Source organism: Myxocyprinus asiaticus, chromosome 36 (assembly GCF_019703515.2).
Source record: "Myxocyprinus asiaticus isolate MX2 ecotype Aquarium Trade chromosome 36, UBuf_Myxa_2, whole genome shotgun sequence".
Classification (NCBI taxonomy): Eukaryota; Metazoa; Chordata; class Actinopteri; order Cypriniformes; family Catostomidae; genus Myxocyprinus; species Myxocyprinus asiaticus.
The window spans coordinates 27,098,684-27,118,449 of record NC_059379.1 but is presented as its reverse complement, the minus strand read 5'-3'; the positions used below and the strand labels follow the sequence as shown (position 1 = coordinate 27,118,449).

General features: G+C 35.2%; 2 protein-coding genes across 3 annotated transcripts in view; both read left to right on the top strand.

Moving 5' to 3' along the window:
- LOC127427206 (ras-associating and dilute domain-containing protein-like) overlaps nt 1-5,772 on the top strand; it is a 40,383-nt gene extending 34,611 nt beyond the window's left edge. The window contains exons 11-15 of the mRNA XM_051674677.1: nt 1,207-1,388; nt 1,907-2,240; nt 4,366-4,463; nt 5,003-5,142; nt 5,254-5,772. Coding sequence (XP_051530637.1) covers nt 1,207-1,388; nt 1,907-2,240; nt 4,366-4,463; nt 5,003-5,142; nt 5,254-5,356 — 857 coding nt within the window. The 3' untranslated portion in view covers nt 5,357-5,772. The remainder of the gene's footprint in view (nt 1-1,206; nt 1,389-1,906; nt 2,241-4,365; nt 4,464-5,002; nt 5,143-5,253) is intronic.
- A 1,903-nt stretch (nt 5,773-7,675) lies between these two features.
- Nucleotides 7,676-16,019, top strand: LOC127427089 (sulfotransferase 2B1-like). 2 transcript variants are annotated; one of them, XM_051674450.1, is made up of 6 exons: nt 7,676-7,842; nt 13,969-14,180; nt 14,353-14,479; nt 15,254-15,348; nt 15,498-15,678; nt 15,822-16,019. In XM_051674450.1, the coding sequence occupies exons 1-6, from the start codon at nt 7,704-7,706 to the stop codon at nt 15,929-15,931; spliced, it is 864 nt and encodes a 287-aa protein (XP_051530410.1). In that variant the 5' UTR covers nt 7,676-7,703; the 3' UTR covers nt 15,932-16,019. The 2 variants fall into 2 exon arrangements, with proteins under 2 accessions (XP_051530410.1, XP_051530409.1); XM_051674449.1 differs by lacking the exon at nt 7,676-7,842 and adding an exon at nt 12,428-12,666.
- Nucleotides 16,020-19,766: the final 3,747 nt, after the last annotated feature.

The following is a 19,766-nucleotide window of genomic DNA, read 5'->3' as shown; positions in this document are numbered from 1 at the left end:
ATCAAAATGAGTGTGTTATGAGATGTTATAAACAGCTCTGTTCACTTACGCTTATGTTATTAGATGTGTAATGATGTTTTTCTCTTTTCACGTGACTGTAATAATCATTTGCTTTGATTCTGATTCACAGTCTCCACAGTTTTTAACCAAATTACTGTGTAATTTAACAATTTATTTGACAAAAAACTTCAGATAATTGTGCATTACAATGTCACTCTTCATACCAGCCCACGTTAAAATATAATCCATTCCGTTAATGAGAATATTTTGCCAAAAACCGCGTCGTTCATGGCAATCTCCCATTCATTCCAATGGGGAGTTCTGTAGAGCTTGTCAGAGCGAGCAACCATAAACAAGGGAGCTTAGCGAAGGTTCAGTTGAGATGAAAATATCACAGTGTCGACAACTGCATCATATTTAAAATACAAAGAGGAAATTAACCTGTTGTAACAGTGAAAACAATAACATTACAAGCAAGACTGGGCTTACACTGGTCTCTTCAGACTTGAGTTGAACACATTAATTCTCTAGGTGTAACCTGAACAGCACAGAGCTCCTCATTAACTGGGAACACTTTGCCCTCTTGTACATCTCACTCTTATACTGTTGTACATTCAAATGGAAGATGACACACATAGTCATGTGCTGTGTCAAGATAAAGAAACAGTTTAAACTGTTGATTTGTACTGTCAAGTGCATCTTAGTTCAATTTACTTATAAAAAAAACTGGTGATCGTCCGTAGACAGAACTTTAGGCGAAGGTTTGATTGAGCTACTTTAAAACTGCTCCTTTTGTGTTCCATGTAAGAAAGAAAGTTATGTGGGTTTGGAATGCATTTTTGGGTGATCTTTAACCATGTTTTAATTTATGGCTACATCATAGAAAATACTCAAAACTGTAACTCATAAATCACTTTGTTTGCTGTATAGGGCCGCAATTATGTTACGCAGCAGAAACGCTGTCAGGGTGAAAGCGCAACCCACGCCTACAGTTGCAGTTACGCTGCAGCGTCACTTATGTGCTGCAGATGCAGGATGTGTGAAATATGCCTTAATCTATTTATTGAGTTATAACCTACTTAATTTTTAAAATAATGCTTCATGTGAAAAAGGAACACAGTTAAACTCAGGTCACCATAATGTATGAGCATTTTTTTTAAGTGAACATTATCGCCACAATGATTTTTTGTTTGCTGTTCTACACAGTTGACATTCTGGAAAGTTTTGATAACCATCCACCTCTCATCCTCCCTATTGATGGCTTTGTGCTGGAGCTAAAAAGACCTATCAGTGAGACAGGTCTAATTAAACAATGGAGCCAATTTCAAAGGCTGATCAGAAAACTCACTGACCCAGAATCAGACCCATGTTCCACAGAGCCGCCTCAGGTACAGTACATCGTTTTTTATAGGCCTATATACAGTGGCTCCAAAAAGTATTGTGACACAAGCAACACTTAAAAGTGTATAAATATCATTGCAATTATTAGATAATAAAATATCAAACCAAGTGGCATTAATTTTATAGAAAGTATGAGCACTCTTTTCAAGCAAAAAAACAAAACAAAAACCAAATCACAAGAATCAGTTTGTTGGGTTTTAATTTATAAAACAATTGATATACTGTTTAAAATCGAGACATAAAATGTCTTTTTACAGCCACTGAATTAACTTAAGACCATTTGGTTACTAATTGCAAAAATGACTCACATCTTCTGTTTGCAGATGCCACGTGGTTTGATATTTTGTTGTCTAATTAAATTTTAAAGTATGGCATGGAAGGCCACCGTATTTGATCATTCAAGATTCTTGCATGTACATTTTGTCCTTATTTAGACTTTTACTGTATGTTTATATTTCAAGTTTAAACCAGCAACTGTCTTCTACTTTTGTTGGTCATATTACAGCTTGTTTCTGCAGTGCCAATGGAGGCCAAGCTTACCAAAATGAAAGTTCTCCCAAAAGCTCAGCTTGAGATAGGCCATACAGAGATTGTGTTTCCTCATGCTGGAATGAGTGACTTGGGCTCTTGTGAAGCAATTTTAACAAAAAAGCTGCAGAATCTTGAGCTGCAGAATAACAGAGTGAACCACAGCAGTGTGGAGCGACTGACACTGGACCCGTCATGTTTACTTACCCCACCAAACACACCACAGAACCTGGAGCTGATGGATTCTGAAACAGACCAACAGCAGGCAGATCAAACCTTCAAAAACATTGGTGCAATCAAACAAGACGAAGGTGACATGATGTTGTATACTTTGTACCTAAATAAATGTATTGTATATAACCATTATGGAACCAGGATGTTTAAAATAGCAACATACAGTATGTGTAGCCACTCAAAAGCGCTGTTAAGATTTTAACTCTGAAAGGAATTACATTGTGTACATTTTCTGAGTGAGGCTCCATTCCAACATCTAGAGAGCTGCCTTGCTGTCTACTGCCTACATAGGCAGCTGCCCTATAAGTCAGTATACTAACTGAAATAGAAACTCGTTAGTAAGAGATTTGGAATGCTCTACATCAAAAACTCAAAGTGGAAAAATTGATTTAAAGTAACTTGCTTTAGCCTGCATTTTGTAGTTACAGCTGCTTTCACCCTGCTGAGCATTACCAATCCCATCTGTCACAGGACTCATCATACAGTAACCCAATTTTGACAAAATATGTGGCATTTTTCCTTTGAATTAATTAACAGAATTAATTTAATTAGTTTGGCACTGACAGGTTGTTAAGCTAATAAAGCAATACTCTAATAAGCATCAAATTATAAAGCACATGCAAATATACATTTTTAAAATTATGTTCTGGGTTAAATACAAGGTATGGTGAATCTATAGTATCAATGTTATAATATTGATTACCACAGAAAATTATTTTGTCCTGTCCCTGGTTTATTAACAAAAAAACAAAAAAAAGTTAGTTACACTAAGGCACTTAAAATGGAATTGAATGGGGTCAGTCTATGAATATTAAAATACACACTATTTCAAATGTACGGCCACATACTGTACATAAGCATAAGACATGTTACATGATTTTATTGTGATTAAATCATTTACTGGGATTACGGGGTTTACTGGGGTTATGTCATCATGACAATGATGTTGTAATATTGGTCATAACTGTAAACAGATAAGGTTATTAAGCGATTTTATCACACTGAAATCATATTAAAGGGATAGTTCTCCCAAAAATGAAATTCTTTCATCATTTACTCAACTTCATGCCATCCTACATGTGTATGACTTTCTTTCTTCAGCAGAACACAAACAAATATTTTTAGAACAATATTTCAGCTCTGTAGGTCCTCACAATGCAAGTGAATTGTGCTCAGACCTTTGTAGCTCCAAAAGTCACATAAAGGAAACATAGAAGTAATCCAGATGATTCCAATTGTTAAATCCATATCTTTGGAAGCGATATAATAGGTGTGTGTGAGAAACAGATCAAAATTGAAGTCTGAATCTCCACTTTCACTCTTACATCTGAAAGTCACATGTGGTGCTTGTTTAGTTTCACTTTCACATCTGAAAGTGAAAATTAAAGTGGAGATGTTTTGTAAAAAAGGACTTAAATATTGTTCTGTTTCTCACCCACACCTATTATATTACTTCTGAAGCTATGGATTTAACCACTGGGGTCTTATGGATTACTTCTATGTTTCCTTTATGTGATTTTTGGAGCTACAAATGTCTGATCACCATTCACTTGCATTGTATGGACCTACAGAGCTGAAATATTCTTCTAAAAATCTTAATTTGTGTTCTGCTGAAGAAAGAAAGTCACATCTGGGATGGCATGAGGGTGAGTAAATGATGAGAGAACTTTCATTTTTGGGTGAACTATCCCTTTTACATACTTTTGAAACAGTGTGTATTTTAATGTTTATGGACTGGCCCTGTTCACTTTCATTGTAAGTGCCTTACAGTAACCATGATTTTTGCTTTTTTTTTTAATGAACGGGGGACAAGTCAAAGTTAGTTTTTATTCGTTTTTTTATTAGCTTTTGGGGTAATCAATATTATGCCACAAATGCTGTTGAACCGGGAACATTGCTCTAAATTGATTTTTTTTTTTTTTTTAACCAATGCTACTAATGCTGTATTTGATGAATTCTAAATACAGTATAATCATATTCTAAGTTTATTTTTCTCACTTTATCTGCCATCTTTGATGGGATGTACAGTATATATATATATATTGGCCTCTTTTGAATTTTGCTAAAAGAAAACTTTATAGAAGGCAGCATAATCACTCTGCTTACCTTTTGGAACATACTTTATATCAAGAGCACTCCTATGTGGCCTTAAAATGCTTTTTAAAATGTTTTTAAGTCTCAGGCTGATGTCTGTGTTTGTAGGCGAGAGTGAAGAGCATAATATTGGAGAGGAAGATGTGTTTGTGCTCGAGTTGCAGAGAGGCGCGTGTGGTCTGGGTCTGGCACTGGTGGATGTAGAGGTTAGTAGATCTAAAGGATCACTGACTGTTATTGCAGAGGGGTTTAGGAGTCTGAAGAGTTATGTTTTACTTCCTGCGTCACCCCTCTGTGCAGTTAAATGCCCTTCTAGAAGTTTTGGTGCTAAACATTATAAGCCTGTTGAAAGAAAAAAAAAAGGAATTTCTATTCAAACCTGGACGTTTTGGGATTTTATATCTTATATAAGATAGAAGTTATTTAAAAGTCTTGCATCTGTTTGCAAGTCCTTTTATGTAAAACAACATATTGAAACCAAACACTGTAAATTACTCAGTATCTGTGATGAAAATTCAACTTCTCTCTGACTCTTTTAGTGACTCTTTTATCACGTTTATTGTTGTAGTTTCTTTATAGACAGCAGCATCTCCAAGTGGTTATAAATAGAATATTTTTTAGCAACTTCATATGGAACATATTACAGTAAGAATCAAAGAGTGTTTGGTGGGAAAAAGTGTTTTTCATTACTGAGCTGTCTTACAGAATTACAGAAATTGTGGAACAATAATCATTTCTTACACAGGAAACACCATTTAAAGTCAGTGGGATATACATAAAAACAGTGATCCCAGATTCTCCGGCTGCTTTGTCCCAGAGGCTGAGAGCAGGGGATCGCATTCTAGCAGTAAATGGACTCAGTCTGGTAGGGGTGGACCACAAAACGTGAGTAGAATTTGATCAAGCCACTGCCTGTGAAAACTGCAGCTCTTGTCTGTTAATGCATCATGGTAATTCCTAGTCATTCTTAAAACCATTTTTCTTCTTCCTCTGTAGTGGTAGGGAGCTCATTCAGATGTCGGGAGAAAGGACCCGGTTACTAGTTGCTAGATCAGACAGCACTACAACAAAGGAAAAAAGGGCAAAACTTCCCACATAATCCCAAACTCAACTCAAACTCTACTTTTGGTCCTTCCACAGAGATACCTGCATAGAAATTCTGGAGAAAAAAAAAAAAAAAAAAAAGAAAAAACACGCATTTTGTTTCCTTTTTAACAACAAGTTTTATATGTACAGATGACAAATTTTATTGCCATCATAATTGTGTGATTATTCCATTTATAGTTGAATTTTGTGATTTAAAGTATTGTTCTTGAAATTATTCACAGTAATTAACTATTAAATTATGATAATATATTAAATCCACCTACTCAGCATAGACCAACTAAAAGCAACCTTGGTTTAGGATAGGATTAATGGATATATTTGGCCCCTTAAATGTTCATTTGTTTTCTTACATCTGGACAGCCTTTCAGTTTTCACTTTCTGCACATTTAAAGGGATAGTTCACCCAAAAATGAAAATTCTCTCATTATTTACTCACCTTCTTGCCATCCCAGATGTGTATGACTTTCTTTCTTCAGCTGACCACAAAAGAAGATTTTTAGAAGAATAACTCAGCTCTGTAGGTCCATACAATGCAAGTGAATGGTGATCAGACATTTGTAGCTCCAAAAATTACATGAAAGGAAACATGGAAGTACTTTTTAAACTGTAATTGTATGGATTACTTTTTTTAAATGTTTTTTAAAATGTGAATTTTGGAGCTACAAATGTCTGATCACCATTCACTTGCATTGTGAGGACCAACAGAGCTGAAATATTGTTCTAAAAATCTTCTTTTGTGTTCTGATGAAGAAAGAAAGTCATACACATCTGGGATGGTATGAGGGTGAGTAAATGATGAGAGAGTTTTCATTTTTGGGTGAACTATCACTTTAATGTCTTGCAGTTTTCCTAGAGGATTGTTGAACTTTAGCTTAATGTATACGGTATAATTTTCAGCATGGCTTATAACAGGCATAAAACACATATGTAAACGTGCAATTGCAGCCTAGTTGACAACAGCAAGCAAGCCTGTGTGCTCACAGCCATCATACAAGTTTGAGTACACACATAAGTTGTACACTAACTATAACTGTACCAATAACTGAACATAGTTAAAATGAATGGTTGTGAGAACATTTGTTTTAGTTGCAACAGTTCAATTGGATATACATCCAATATATCCAAAAGATCCCCTGCTTCTGGGACCTGTCGGCTAGCTTTGACCAGCAAACCACACTGTTTGCATATGACAGCTACAGCAAAGGAATGACTGTCTGTATGTACAAAAGACATGAACTATTAATTTATTAACTGTAAATATTTACATAATAAATATATGGGTGTTTCTTCAACTTCTGGCACTCTTAGCACAGTGGACATGTAGAAAGTAAAGTCTTGTTTAAACATTTTTCACACTCACTCAACAGTGTATGTGCAGTACATACATCACAGGATTTATTTATTTTTTCTTCTAAAATTCCCACCACCATGTCATTTCCAGCACATCTTAAATTCTGTATTGTGTTTAAATTTCTGGTAGAAAAGACGGTAATGGAAACCATTTTTTTAAAAAAAGAAGAAGAAGAAAAGAAGGTGACTCCTTTGTCTTGCTTAGTCTAATTTTATAACTAGCATTTTACTGTATGTATCTAAATAATTAAAAGTTGTAAGAAACTCACTGTGCCTTTTAAGAAGAACACATTTATAGGTGTGTAGGTCATACAAATCCAAATAATGTATGTGCAAGAAGCCTGCAAAGTATTATTGTGAAAAAAAGGGACATACACCACTATGTGAGATGTCAAATATATCACACATATCTCACATATACAGTAGTACACACATATCACACAGCCTATCTCACATACAGTGGTGTCCCTTTTTTCGTGTTCTATGCATCTCAAATGCACACAATATTTTCACACTTTTTAATAATGTGTCAAATGTACAGCATGATTGGCAGTGACAACCAATTATTATTTTTTTAATCAGTGTTTATGACAAACGTATAGAAATCATCTTTACACAATAAATATTGAAATGGCTTATGTTTGTTTCAAGCTTTGTTTAGGTTATCAAATGTTTAAACATGTAATTATTTGTATTTTCATAATGGATTTTCATAGTTTAATATAGCCTAGATAAAGCGTCTGGGACAAGGGACAAAAAAAAGTATAACTATACATAAAATACCTTTGAAAAGCACCAAAAATAAATGATGTGAGCATGGCAAGTTGGTTTTAATGGGACCTTCATAAAATAATTAAATAAAAAAGCCCTGCTGACAACTGAACCACAGTAAGCTATAGTGAATAGAGGAGGGTCCATGTATTCATGAAATCCACGAATCCTCGCGGTATTACCCCAGTCCTTGTTTTACTTGTCGCTTGGTTCAGAAAATGACGGAAGCTGAATTGTACTCGGTATATAAAGGGGTTTACGTGCCATCGCATTTGCACCCTCCAGAAAGTCTAAAATACTATGAGGACTTCACCTTTCGCCCGGATGACATCCTGATTGCCACTTATCCCAAGTCGGGTAAGTAAATTTATAACTAAGAGTGAGTTTTATCTTATTCTTCAATTAAGGTATTTACCAACTCACGCTCTCATTTCTCAAGTAGACTAAAAGTCTTAACAATTTACCATGATAACGATCGTTTACGTCTGTAGTAATTTGGAAATGTAAATTTGCAAAGAAGAGAATTTTAGTTGCCTTTTAGTTAGCCTTTAGTTAAATAGTGCACTCTATTCTGATTGGTGAGCCGAGCAGGCGTGTACGCGCGCTGCATTGACTTGGACATTGAACTCTGTGCACTCTGCATTGAGATTTTTGTGTAATGAGGAGCTGCTATATATATATATATATATATATATATATATATATATATATATATATATATATATATATATATATATATTACAACATAACCAGCAACATTACAATAACAGGCACAAAATGTCATTAACTCCAAAGGTAGGATTTAAAAAAAAAAAGTATTCACATGACGCCAAATACAGATTCATAGTACTTTACAGTAGATGTAATTTTTGTGTTTTTCATAACCTCAAAGGTTTGAATATTGGAGAGTTGTCTGCCTCGCCCCAGACTCGAAGCTCATGTGGGTTGCCAGAATGAGGACACGCAAATTATCCAACTCATCATCCGTTTTAAAGGATTTCTGGGCTTTAAGCTGTCTTCATTTTCCAAAGGCATCTCCAATATTCATCCTTGTTTTACTACACCTTGTGGTTTTTAGATGGCTGCAGCACGCAGTGTTGTTTGCCTGCAAACTTGTTCAAATATAGAACATACTGGCTGTAGCATTGTTATCGGAGAAGCCAGTATTTCAACTTAGCATGTTTCCTAATTCTCTAATGACATATTATGGTCATTTTATGATTTAGTACAGTAAAAATATTACACATAGCACCTTTAAGTGACTGCATTAAAAAGACAAGTTCGTTACAAAAAGACTTACCCGATGGAGAAGATTTGGACATTCGGCATTTATGAATACAAAATTTGCTGTTCAGAATTATAAAGTTTAAAAATGTGTCTATACTTTTGTCTTTATGTTCATAGTAACAAACAGTGTCTTTTACAGTCTTTCCAAAATGTCTGTACAATTTGACAATCAGAAAACAAATGACATAAAGACTCAATATTTATTTATTTTTTTTTTACAAAAAGAGCATTCTTTTCCAATATCCATAAACTTAGAAAGTAAAATGTTAGTGGGATACATTTTGTGTAAGATCTTTAAATGAATTTCTCTCACTTTATTTGAAATACAAAATTTGTAGGACAACATCCATGCCTTTCTCCAGTTAAAGTTACTTTGGATGGAATTCCAATAAAATTTCCCCCTTGGAATACATTTCTTTTTTATTATGAAAGACTTGTCTAATATCTTTGTTAGTGCATCTTTGGTCAAATATATCCTTGCCTTTTACAAGGAAATTACAGTCTTTATTTTCTACTTTATTATAGGCCAGGTGGCTACACATTAAATGAATAAGCCCAGAAGGAATAGCTTTGATCACTGCTAGAAATTCTTTATATTTTAAAGGAAAATTCAACTTGGACGTAAACAGATTGTAAGAGTACATTTTAGATGTTGAATCAAAAAGATCACAAGTAAATTATCCCATATTCCAACCATTTCTCCAAAAAAAAAATAATAATAATAATAATAATAATAATAATAAAAAAATAAAAAAAAACATTTACCCTTAATGGTAATCAGTTCATTATTCCAAATTTTCATTCTGTGAGGAGAAAAATTGTGCAGAAAGCACAGTTTCTAGGCCAAGAGTTGGTTGAAATTATGCTTTTGGATACAGACATGTTTTCCTAAATATTTAATACACTCCTTTACTGGAATGTTAAACAGTGATTGTTCAGAAGACCCATGCAGGGAAAGAATTTCACATTTTGACATATTTAACTGGAGTCCTGAGGCCTCGGAGAAAGTTTGAACTAAATTAATTGCATTGCTAATTTGGTTTTTATCTCTCAAAAATAAAGTTGTATCATCAGCCAATTGTGAAATGTGTATTTCTCTACCTAATAACGAGATACCGCAAACATTAGGGTTCTGCACTTTACCTATTGACAGTAGTTCCACTATTAACAAAAACTAAAATGGAGAAATTGGACAACCTTGCCTCACACCTCTATTGATAAAAAATCTTCTAGAGTTATTGGACTGTAATATAATTGAGCTATTAATGCCTCCGTAAAACATTTTAACAGTTTGAATGAATTTGACTTCCAAAACCAAATGCATTTAAACACTGTAACAAAAAATTGTGCTCAGTTGTTTCGAATGCCTTATAAAAGTCCAGAAACAAAATAAGTGCATCAGAGTTGACATAGTGATTATAATCTAAAAGGTCCAGTACAAGCCTAATATTACAGCTAATATGACATTTAGCCATAAAACCAGTTTGAGTTTCACTGACGTATACTAAGGCTAAAATCTTATAGTCAGCATTCAATAAAGTAATTGGTCTCCAATTATCAATTAGTAAAGGGTCTTTATCTGGGTTCAGAATTAAACTAATGATGCCTTGTTTCATGGTTGTACTCATTACTTTATTTTATAAACATTCTTTGTACATGCCATATGGAGTATTTTCTATCAGCTCCCAAAACATACAATAAAATTCAGCCGTTAACCCATCTTATCCAGATTTACCTTTTTTCATAGAAAAAAGAGCTTTAGAAATCTCAGTTTTGGAGATGTCATCCTCACATAAATCTCTATAATCATTTGAAACTACAGGAACAAAATGTTTCACTGTTTGCAAGTGTAAAGTTTTTCATAAAAAGAATGAACAAAAGATGATGTATGCAAAGTTTTTGTTGTTGTTGAAATTGTATTTATTTTTAAGGCCAAGATAGAATTTCTTGCATAATTTCTCCTTTCCAGAGAAAAAAAATAATTGGTGTTTCTTTCCCCCCTCCTCTAGCCATTTAGCCCTTGACCTCACAAAAGCTCCTTTGGCTAATTCCGTGTACAATTTATCCATTTCCAAACTAAGTTTGTGTACTTTAGCCTGTTCATCCTCTGATGGTGTGTTTTCCTTGATTAAACTACTTAATTCTCCTGTTATCTCTGTAATCCTTCTAAGTTTGTTTTTCTTTCAAACTTTACCTCTTCTCGTTGCTATTTCCCTGACTTTAAATTTAAACTGCTCCCACTGTTGTACATAACTTAAGTGTTTATCTTCAAAAATATTTGCTAGAAGTTTAACTTGTTCCACAAAATAATTATCTAAAAGCAAATTTAATTTCCAGTATCCACAAATCATTTTACCCTAAGCCATATTCCCATTAAAAGAAATCGAAAACATTTTGTGATCTGATAGAGGGGCACTGGTCATTTTTGTTTCAGATATATACTGAATTAAATCATGAGAATCAACCAAAAATCTATTCTTGATTTCAAAGAAATAGGGTTATTGTTCCAAGTGTAATCACAGTAATTGGGGTTTAAGTACCTCCATGCATCTATAACTTGTAAATTATCAGTTATAAAATAAGTCTGAGAGTCGTAAATTAAACTTTTGGCAGAAAACGGTCAATTGAATAATTCAGAGCTTCGTTAAAGTCACCACCCATAATTATATACCCTTCTTTGTATATTCTTTTTTAGATCTGTTAATATTTCACTGATTTTCTTAAACATTTCTAAATTATGTGCTCCAACACTGAATCCATATACACTGCAAGTAATTAAAGTAGAGTTGTTCAATCTGAGAACAACATGATCTCCCCACTGGGTTTTCCAAAAATTCAAATCGGTCCAAGAATGAGTCTCTTGGAAAAAAAAAGTACATGAGCTTCTGTATGTCTACTGAAAAGAAAAACAGCTTTTCTTTTAATGGCATCACAAATACCTTGAACATTTAAAGAAATAAACTTTAACTTACCAAGCTTATGTTCAGTCATTGCATAAGATAACTGAACAATTAAGAATAATACTTTGGAGAAAGCAAACACTGAGATACCATGAAACGTTATGTCAGACAATAAGACTTGCATTGACCCCGATTAATATTGAAACATCCACTTGCAGAAAAGCTGACAGTCGCCATCCTCTCATTTGTTCAAGTAATGACTGGAACACTGATACGCACTTCTTCAATGAAGGCAAATCCTCCCTGAAAGCTGGCTCTCTTACTCTCTTCCCTCGCCTGTTTCACTAGGTGCCATGCCTTCTTCCTTGCTGCTTTCTCCGCCGAAGACAGTTCCTCTTTAATGCGCAGCTCATTCACTTTCAGATACTGGTTTTCTTTGGCATCTCTCCAAACTATATCCTGGTAAAGGCACATGGCGAACTGTATAATTATCACTCTTGGGCGGCCATCATCTCTTTTCTTTCCAACCGAAGAATAGAGTCTAGAACATCTGGAAGTTTCTGCGCAATCTTTGGAGAAACATTTGCAAGGATCTTGATGACGATCTTGCGTATTATTCTCCCTGTCTTAGCCAATTTCTCTTACACCGTATAGCCTAAGATCCCATCTCCTTTAACTGCTTGTTTTCCTGCTGCAAACCGGAAATGTTTTTTTTTTTTTTTTTCAAGATTCTCTGTCTTTTCTTTGTGGGATGTGCTCTCTAGTAACAACTTGCTTATGGCGGTAGAAAGAGCAGTGATAGATGTGGCTGTTTTTTCCATGATCTTTTCTATGGACTCAACTTGCTGAAACATGCCATCACATTTCGATGTGAGTGCAACCTCAAGGAGTGTGTCAATTTTCTCATCAATATTGGCCTTCAATTTTCCTTTTTTTCCCAGAAGGCTTTTGCATGGAGTACACAGAAGTGGCGTTGCAGGTGGTTCTTCCACAAGTGAGTTCATAGAAAGTTCGTGGAAATCTTTGCTTTCTTCAGCCACCATATTGGCTTGTTTAACTTGGTCCAGTTCTCTGTTTCGTTTCTTTTCTTACCCATATGAATCTGGCGAAATGCACAACAAGAATAGTGTGGAGCTGTTTAACTTGTCAAACAAAGAAATTAATCGGGGTTATATTGCGTAGTTTCATGTAAATCTCGGAACTGCCTGAAGACAGTACTTACAACACGCCCGCTCAGAAGTATGCCATCTTGTTTAATAAAGTTTAAAGTTTATTATTATGTGTTTGAATAAAGTACAATGTACAGACTTGACTAAATGATCTGAATTCAGAGAGTTCAGAAATGGGAATGAACTAATCCTCTGTGATAGTGAGTGTTAAGACAGTGATAAGTGCATGAGAAGAATAAAAATCTAATTAAACAGTCAAATTAAATTGTTTAAATTTAAAAAAAAAAGGAGCAAACCATACAGATTAGTGATTGGTCCTTGGCAACACTCTTTGCATATGCAAAGCTCATTCACGTCTATGTCATCTGCCATGTCTGCCACTCACTGAACGGACTAGATGCAGAGCGAGGTGGGCAGCGGGAAAGCAAGACCTCGTGCTTGCAGGACAGTACTGGTGACTCTTTTCTATGGAAAGTAGAAGGTTTGTCCAAAAAGTCGCTAGATTTGTCACTAAAGGGGTCTGAAAAGTCGCTAAATCTAGCGACAAAGTCGCTAAGTTGGCAACACTGAAAGAGCCATGAACGAGTCTTAACTTCCTTAAAAGTTATCACAACGCCAAAATTCAGTCAAAAATGAAAATTCTCATAATTTACCCTCATGCCATCCCAGAGGTGTATGACGTTCATTCTTCTGCTGAAGAAGATTTTTTTTTTTTAGAAGAATTCTCAACTCTGTAGGACCATACAAGGCAAGTGAATGGTAGCCTAAACTTTGAAGTTTGAACTTTGAAAACTTTGATATTGATTAAACCTCTGGAGTCGTATTGATTACTTTTTAATGCCGCTTTTATATGCTTTTTGGAGCTCCAAAGTTTTGGTCACCATTCACTTGCATTGTATGGATGGCCTGAGGGTGAGCAAATGATGAGAGAATGTTCATTTCTGGGTGAACTATTCCTTTAAGGAATTGGGTTATATTTTAGTTAAGTTAATGGTTAAAACAGTTTAAAAATGTTGTCAAGGCAGCTCACTAAAGACACGGATAAGGTAATGCAAATGAAAAGCTTGTAAATTGAAAATAGAAATTTGTTGCACTTGTTACCCGCTTATGTCTTTATTTTTGCCCAGGTACAACATGGATGCAAGAGATAGTGCCTCTCATAGTGAGTGAAGGAGATTTCACTCCCGTGCTGACTGTGCCAAACTGGGACAGATCACCATGGCTGGAGGAACATCGGGCAATATTGCTCAATCTAGAGCAAAGACCATCTCCTCGCATCTTTGCAACCCACTATCACCACCAAATGATGAATGAGTCTTTTTTCAAAATAAAACCGAGGGTAAAATGTTCCAAAACTATTGTTTTGACAAGTACACTTAGACTGCTCTTAATGCTCATTGACACTTGATGCAAAATATTTAGGATTTAATGAATCACACATTTTTAATGGTTTAATAAAGTGCCTCCAAAGGTTAAAATATGATTATTTTATCCTTTGAATTGTGCATCAGGTTCTTTATGTCTTGCGCAACCCAAAAGATGTGTTCACATCTTCATTCCACTACTATGGAATGGCCTCATACCTTGTGAACCCAGGGACCCAAGACGAGTTCATGGAGAAGTTCCTTGATGGAAAAAGTATGGATTTCAGGACTCTTTCAAATTAAAGGAATGTTTCACTCAAAGAGGAAAATTCTCATCATTTAACTTCATGCCATCCTAGCTGTGAATGAATGTCTTTCTTCTGAAGAACACAAAGATTTTTAGAAGAATATCTCAGCTCTGTAGGTCCATACAATACAAGTGAATGGTGGCAAGAACTTTGAAGCTCCAAAAAGAAACATAAATGTGGCTTACATTTTAGGAGTTACATTTTAGTCTGTTCTCACCCAAAAATTATTGGAACGCTTCATAAGACATTGATTAAACCACTGGAGTCATATGGATTACTTTTATGCTGACTTATGTGCTTTTTGGAGCTTTAAAAAGTTTTCAAGTTTTGGTCACCATTCATTTGCATTGTATGGACCTACAGAGTTGAGATATTTTAAAAAGTAAAGGTAAAGTGGGACACTTATTGATATGCCATTGCTGTTGATTTCAATTATGATCCAAATGACTACATCAGTGTCATTCCATACTCATTTATATTTAACTTTAATGATGAATGTTTTTTTTGCAATGGAAGAATATACACATGGTGATATGATTAAGTTGAAGTGTACCACTTGTTCAACTTTACCTATATTCACCCTATTTCTATCTATATAATAGGTATATATTTATATACCTATTTATATAATCTTATTCCTCTTTCCCTTGTGATGAAATAATTCATTTTGTACTATTTCAGTTATCATGTCATGATCATGTCAGCACTTAATTTTGAGACACAATATCCATTTTCCACAGTCATGTTTGGTTCCTGGTTTGATCATGTGAAAGGATGGTTAAATGCTCAAGATAAAGAACACATACTCTTCATTTTCTATGAGGATATGATATCTGTAAGTAGCTTCTTTGCACAGTAGGAAACAGACTACAGTGACATATGCAGGTCTAGTTTCTCAACTTGTTTTTAACACGTCACTGCAACAGAAAACTGGATGAGAATACTTCCTGTTTTCTAATATGAGATAATTCAAATCTGTGACAGGATTTGAAAGGATCTGTGAAGAAAATGGCCCAGTTTCTAGGAAAATCTCTGAGCCCAGAAGTGACTGAAAAGATAGCTGACCACTGTGTTTTTAAGAACATGAAGCAAAACAAGATGTCTAATTACTCTCTCGTACCAGTGGAGTACATGGACCAAAAGAAGTCTGAATTTCTGAGGAAAGGTAAAATATGCAGCGTAACACCTGTCCAAGATTCTGTTTAAAAACAACTTAAGAGGATTGTTTCACTGAAAACTATTTGGCTGTATGCAGGAGATTCATGTTACTCAAGTTACTGTTTAATTTTATGTTTTGTATTTTTTTAGGAGTGGCTGGTGATTGGAAGAATCTTTTCACTGAGGCACAAGAGCAGCGATTTAATGCTGTGTATAAAGACAAAATGAAGGATTTGAATTTCAGATTTGTGTGGGACTGACAAAATGCATTTTCCTAAATCAACACGTCATGTTCCACATCTCACTGCATAATTTTATAACATTCTGTGGTGGAAATAAAATTTTAAATGGAATAAAATGTCTAAAATGACTCCTTTGTCCAAATTGATAATTTGCTCAAAAATGCATAAAAAAATTTCAATAATATTTTGTTATACAAGTAAATATTTTGTGGATTTTCATATGTTAAGATTAAAAGTCTAAGTCTGGGACAACAACAATAAAATCTAGAGGCCTACATAAAAGGCAAAAAAATTATTAATTAATGAAGGCATGGGAAAAGTTTTAATAAGACCACTCGGTCACTAAATTAATTGGCAAATTCAAACATCAAAGTTTTTTTTTTTTTTTTTTGTTACTCATCGATGTAAATTTAAAGGTGCAGTCAGTATTTATTCCTTATTAAAAAAGTTTTACTCAAAGAAATGAATAGTAATTTTGAAACGTATGAAAACAATCATGAGCGCTTGAAGACTCCAGTCATATCAGTAACCTTATAAAAGCTGTTTTATTCTACATGGAGAGGGTCCACTCATGGGGGCTGCCATGTTACAATCACATGATCAGCCAAATATTATTAATCTCAGTAACAGCCCTGTTATTGGACTAATTGTAATAGTGGCTGACTGTGAAGTTTCTACAATATAATTGGTACCTGTAAACATATTGTTTTTGAATAATGCTGCATCCACAAAAGTAGGTGTCACTGTAAGTCCAAGATAACAAACAAAAAGGTTACTGCGTATGGAGCTCCCAGAGATCTTCTATTCTGAGATAAAAACCTTCACGTTTTTACTAGCGAAGGCAGCTTTCGAAACACTGCTTCATAAAGCTTCGAAACCTTTACAAACATTTGTTTTGAACCTGTACTTCGGGGCGCGTATCAAACAGGCCAAGTCACGTGATTTCAGCAAACGCGGCTTCGTTACGTCATAGTGTTTCGAAACGGTTTCGAAATGTTTCGCGGTTACACAGGGGCCGTTGATCCCACAGTGACACCCTGAATCAATGTTAGATGCAGGCTGTAGCTGATCTCGAGTCAGTTCAGCAATAACATAGGTGTTTAAAATCAGACAGATTCAAAGAAGAGTTGCTGATTTGAATTCAATTCAGTCATTTTAATTTCCATGTGGATCACCTTGAGCTGTGTTCCCAAAGGAAAGAAAATCAAAATGTTGCATTTAAAGAAATGAGACTGAAATGTTGTGACATTTAAAGAGATTAATTTGTTTTAAAAAAAAGTGAATATGGAATTTAAACTATTGTACGTGATAAGGCGCCTTTATTTTTTTATTTAGTACACCCCAATTTGGAGAGCTAGAAATACTGCATGTAGTGGTTAACGCGCTCGTCATGTTCGAAAAGCACTCTACAGGTGCTGGTCATATAATTAGAATATCATCAAAAAGTTGATTTATTTCACTAATTCCATTCAAAAAGTGAAACTTGTATATTATATTCATTCATTACACACAGACTGATATATTTCAAATGTTTATTTCTTTTAATTTTGATGATTATAACTGACAGCTAAGGAAAATCCCAAATTCAGTATCTCAGAAAATTAGAATATTGTGAAAAGGTTCAATATTGAAGACACCTGGTGCCATACTTTAATCAGCTAATTAACTCAAAACACCTGCAAAGGCCTTTAAATGGTCTCTCAGTCTAGTTCTGTACGCTACACAATCATGGGGAAGACTGCTGACTTGACAGTTGTCCAAAAGACGACCATTGACACGTTGCACAAGGAGGGCAAGACACAAAAGGTCATTGCAAAAGAGGCTGGCTGTTCACAGAGCTCTGTGTCCAAGCACATTAATAGAGAGGCGAAGGGAAGGAAAAGATGTGGTAGAAAAAAAAGTGTACAAGCAATAGGGATAACCGCACCCTGGAGAGGATTGTGAAACAAAACCCATTCCAAAATGTGGGGGAGATTCACAAAGAGTGGACTGCAGCTGGAGTCAGTGCTTCAAGAACCACTACGCACAGACGTATGCAAGACATGGGTTTCAGCGTCTCGCCTGGGCTAAAGACAAAAAGGACTGGACTGCTGCTGAGTGGTCCAAAGTTATGTTCTCTGATGAAAGTAAATTTTGCATTTCCTTTGGAAATCAGGGTCCCAGAGTCTGGAGGAAGAGAGGAGAGGCACACAATCCACGTTGCTTGAGGTCTAGTGTAAAGTTTCCACAGTCAGTGATGGTTTGGGGTGCCATGTCATCTGCTGGTGTTGGTCCACTGTGTTTTCTGAGGTCCAAGATCAACGCAGCCGTATACCAGGAAGTTTTAGAGCACTTCATGCTTCCTGCTGCTGACCAACTTTATGGAGATGCAGATTTCATTTTCCAACAGGACTTGGCACCTGCACACAGTGCCAAAGCAACCAGTATCTGGTTTAAGGACCATGGTATCCCTGTTCTTAATTGGCCAGCAAACTCGCCTGATCTTAACCCCATAGAAAATCTATGGGGTATTGTGAAGAGGAAGATGCGACATGCCGGACCCAACAATGCAGAAGAGCTGAAGGCCACTATCAGAGCAACCTGGGCTCTCATAACACCTGAGCAGTGCCACAGACTGATCAACTCCATGCCACGCCGCATTGCTGCAGTAATTCAGGCAAAAGGAGCCCCAACTAAGTATTGAGTGCTGTACATGCTCATACTTTTCATGTTCATACTTTTCAGTTGGCTAAGATTTCTAAAAATCCTTTCTTTGTATTGGTCTTAAGTAATATTCTAATTTTCTGAGATACTGAATTTGGGATTTTCCTTAGTTGTCAGTTATAATCATCAAAATTAAAAGAAATAAACATTTGAAATATCAGTCTGTGTGTAATGAATGAATATAATATACAAGTTTCACTTTTTGAATGGAATTAGTGAAATAAATCAACTTTTTGATGATATTCTAATTATATGACCAGCACCTGTATGTGTGAGTTCGACTCTCTGATACTGATTGAGTGAAACTTATTACAATAACATTTCTTTTTCAAAAGTTTATTGCACAATATGTCAAAGCATACATATTTTGTGAAGAAAAAAAATTATACAAAACATAGTGTTGTTTTAGAATAAATTATATATTGTGTTTGGTATTTAAAATAATTTTAAAACAGTAAAAAGGCCAACTTACATATTCTGCAAATATTCAGATCTATGTATTCCAGGATATTGTAGACAACCATGAAAAATACAGTATATTACAAATACAGTGCAGTAAATGGATTTCAATGCATTGTGTCATTGTAGCTGCTTTTGACTCGAGTCTTCTCATTGCATTTACACGCCTGTGACAAGCAGATGTCCTCAGCGTGCGGTTTTCCGAGCGCTTCGAAACAGTGAATAATTTCCCGAAGCAATTGGTTCAATTGACTAAGTTTCAGAAAGCTTCGATTCTGCCATCACTAGTTTTTACCATAGGAGAGAGCGAAACGGCTAACTAGCATGTCACGTCAGTAAATCCCTGATTGCGGATACCATACAAAGGAGAGCCGTAAAAGGAAACCTTCTTGTCGCAAAACTGTCCATGTCTTCTCTTATAAAAGAGCTATTTTTATTGTAGCAAACTCCAGATATAGTTCACTCCAACAGGATTGTTTAGTGTAAAACATTTTGAGAATGGACAGGCGGTCAGTTCATTAAGTGATGAGCTGTTTCCTCAACAAAAGCAGTTTATTCAAGCATCTCCTTCATAGACATCCATTCAAAAAGAACGGCCTGTGGTCTCCGCGCCAGTGTACAGCTGCGTTATGCTTTGTTTTGTTAACCTTGCAGGCTAGTTAGAGAGGTTCTGTCTCTGGTGCATGTTTCT

Coding starts and splice junctions, on each gene's coding strand:
- LOC127427089 (XM_051674449.1), top strand. CDS start 12,525: ATGCCATCACATTTCGATGTGAGTGCAACCTCAAGGAGTGTGTCAATT. Junction 14,480..15,253: donor GAAGTTCCTTGATGGAAAAA/GTATGGATTTCA, acceptor CATTTTCCACAG/TCATGTTTGGTTCCTGGTTT. Junction 15,679..15,821: donor GTCTGAATTTCTGAGGAAAG/GTAAAATATGCA, acceptor GTATTTTTTTAG/GAGTGGCTGGTGATTGGAAG.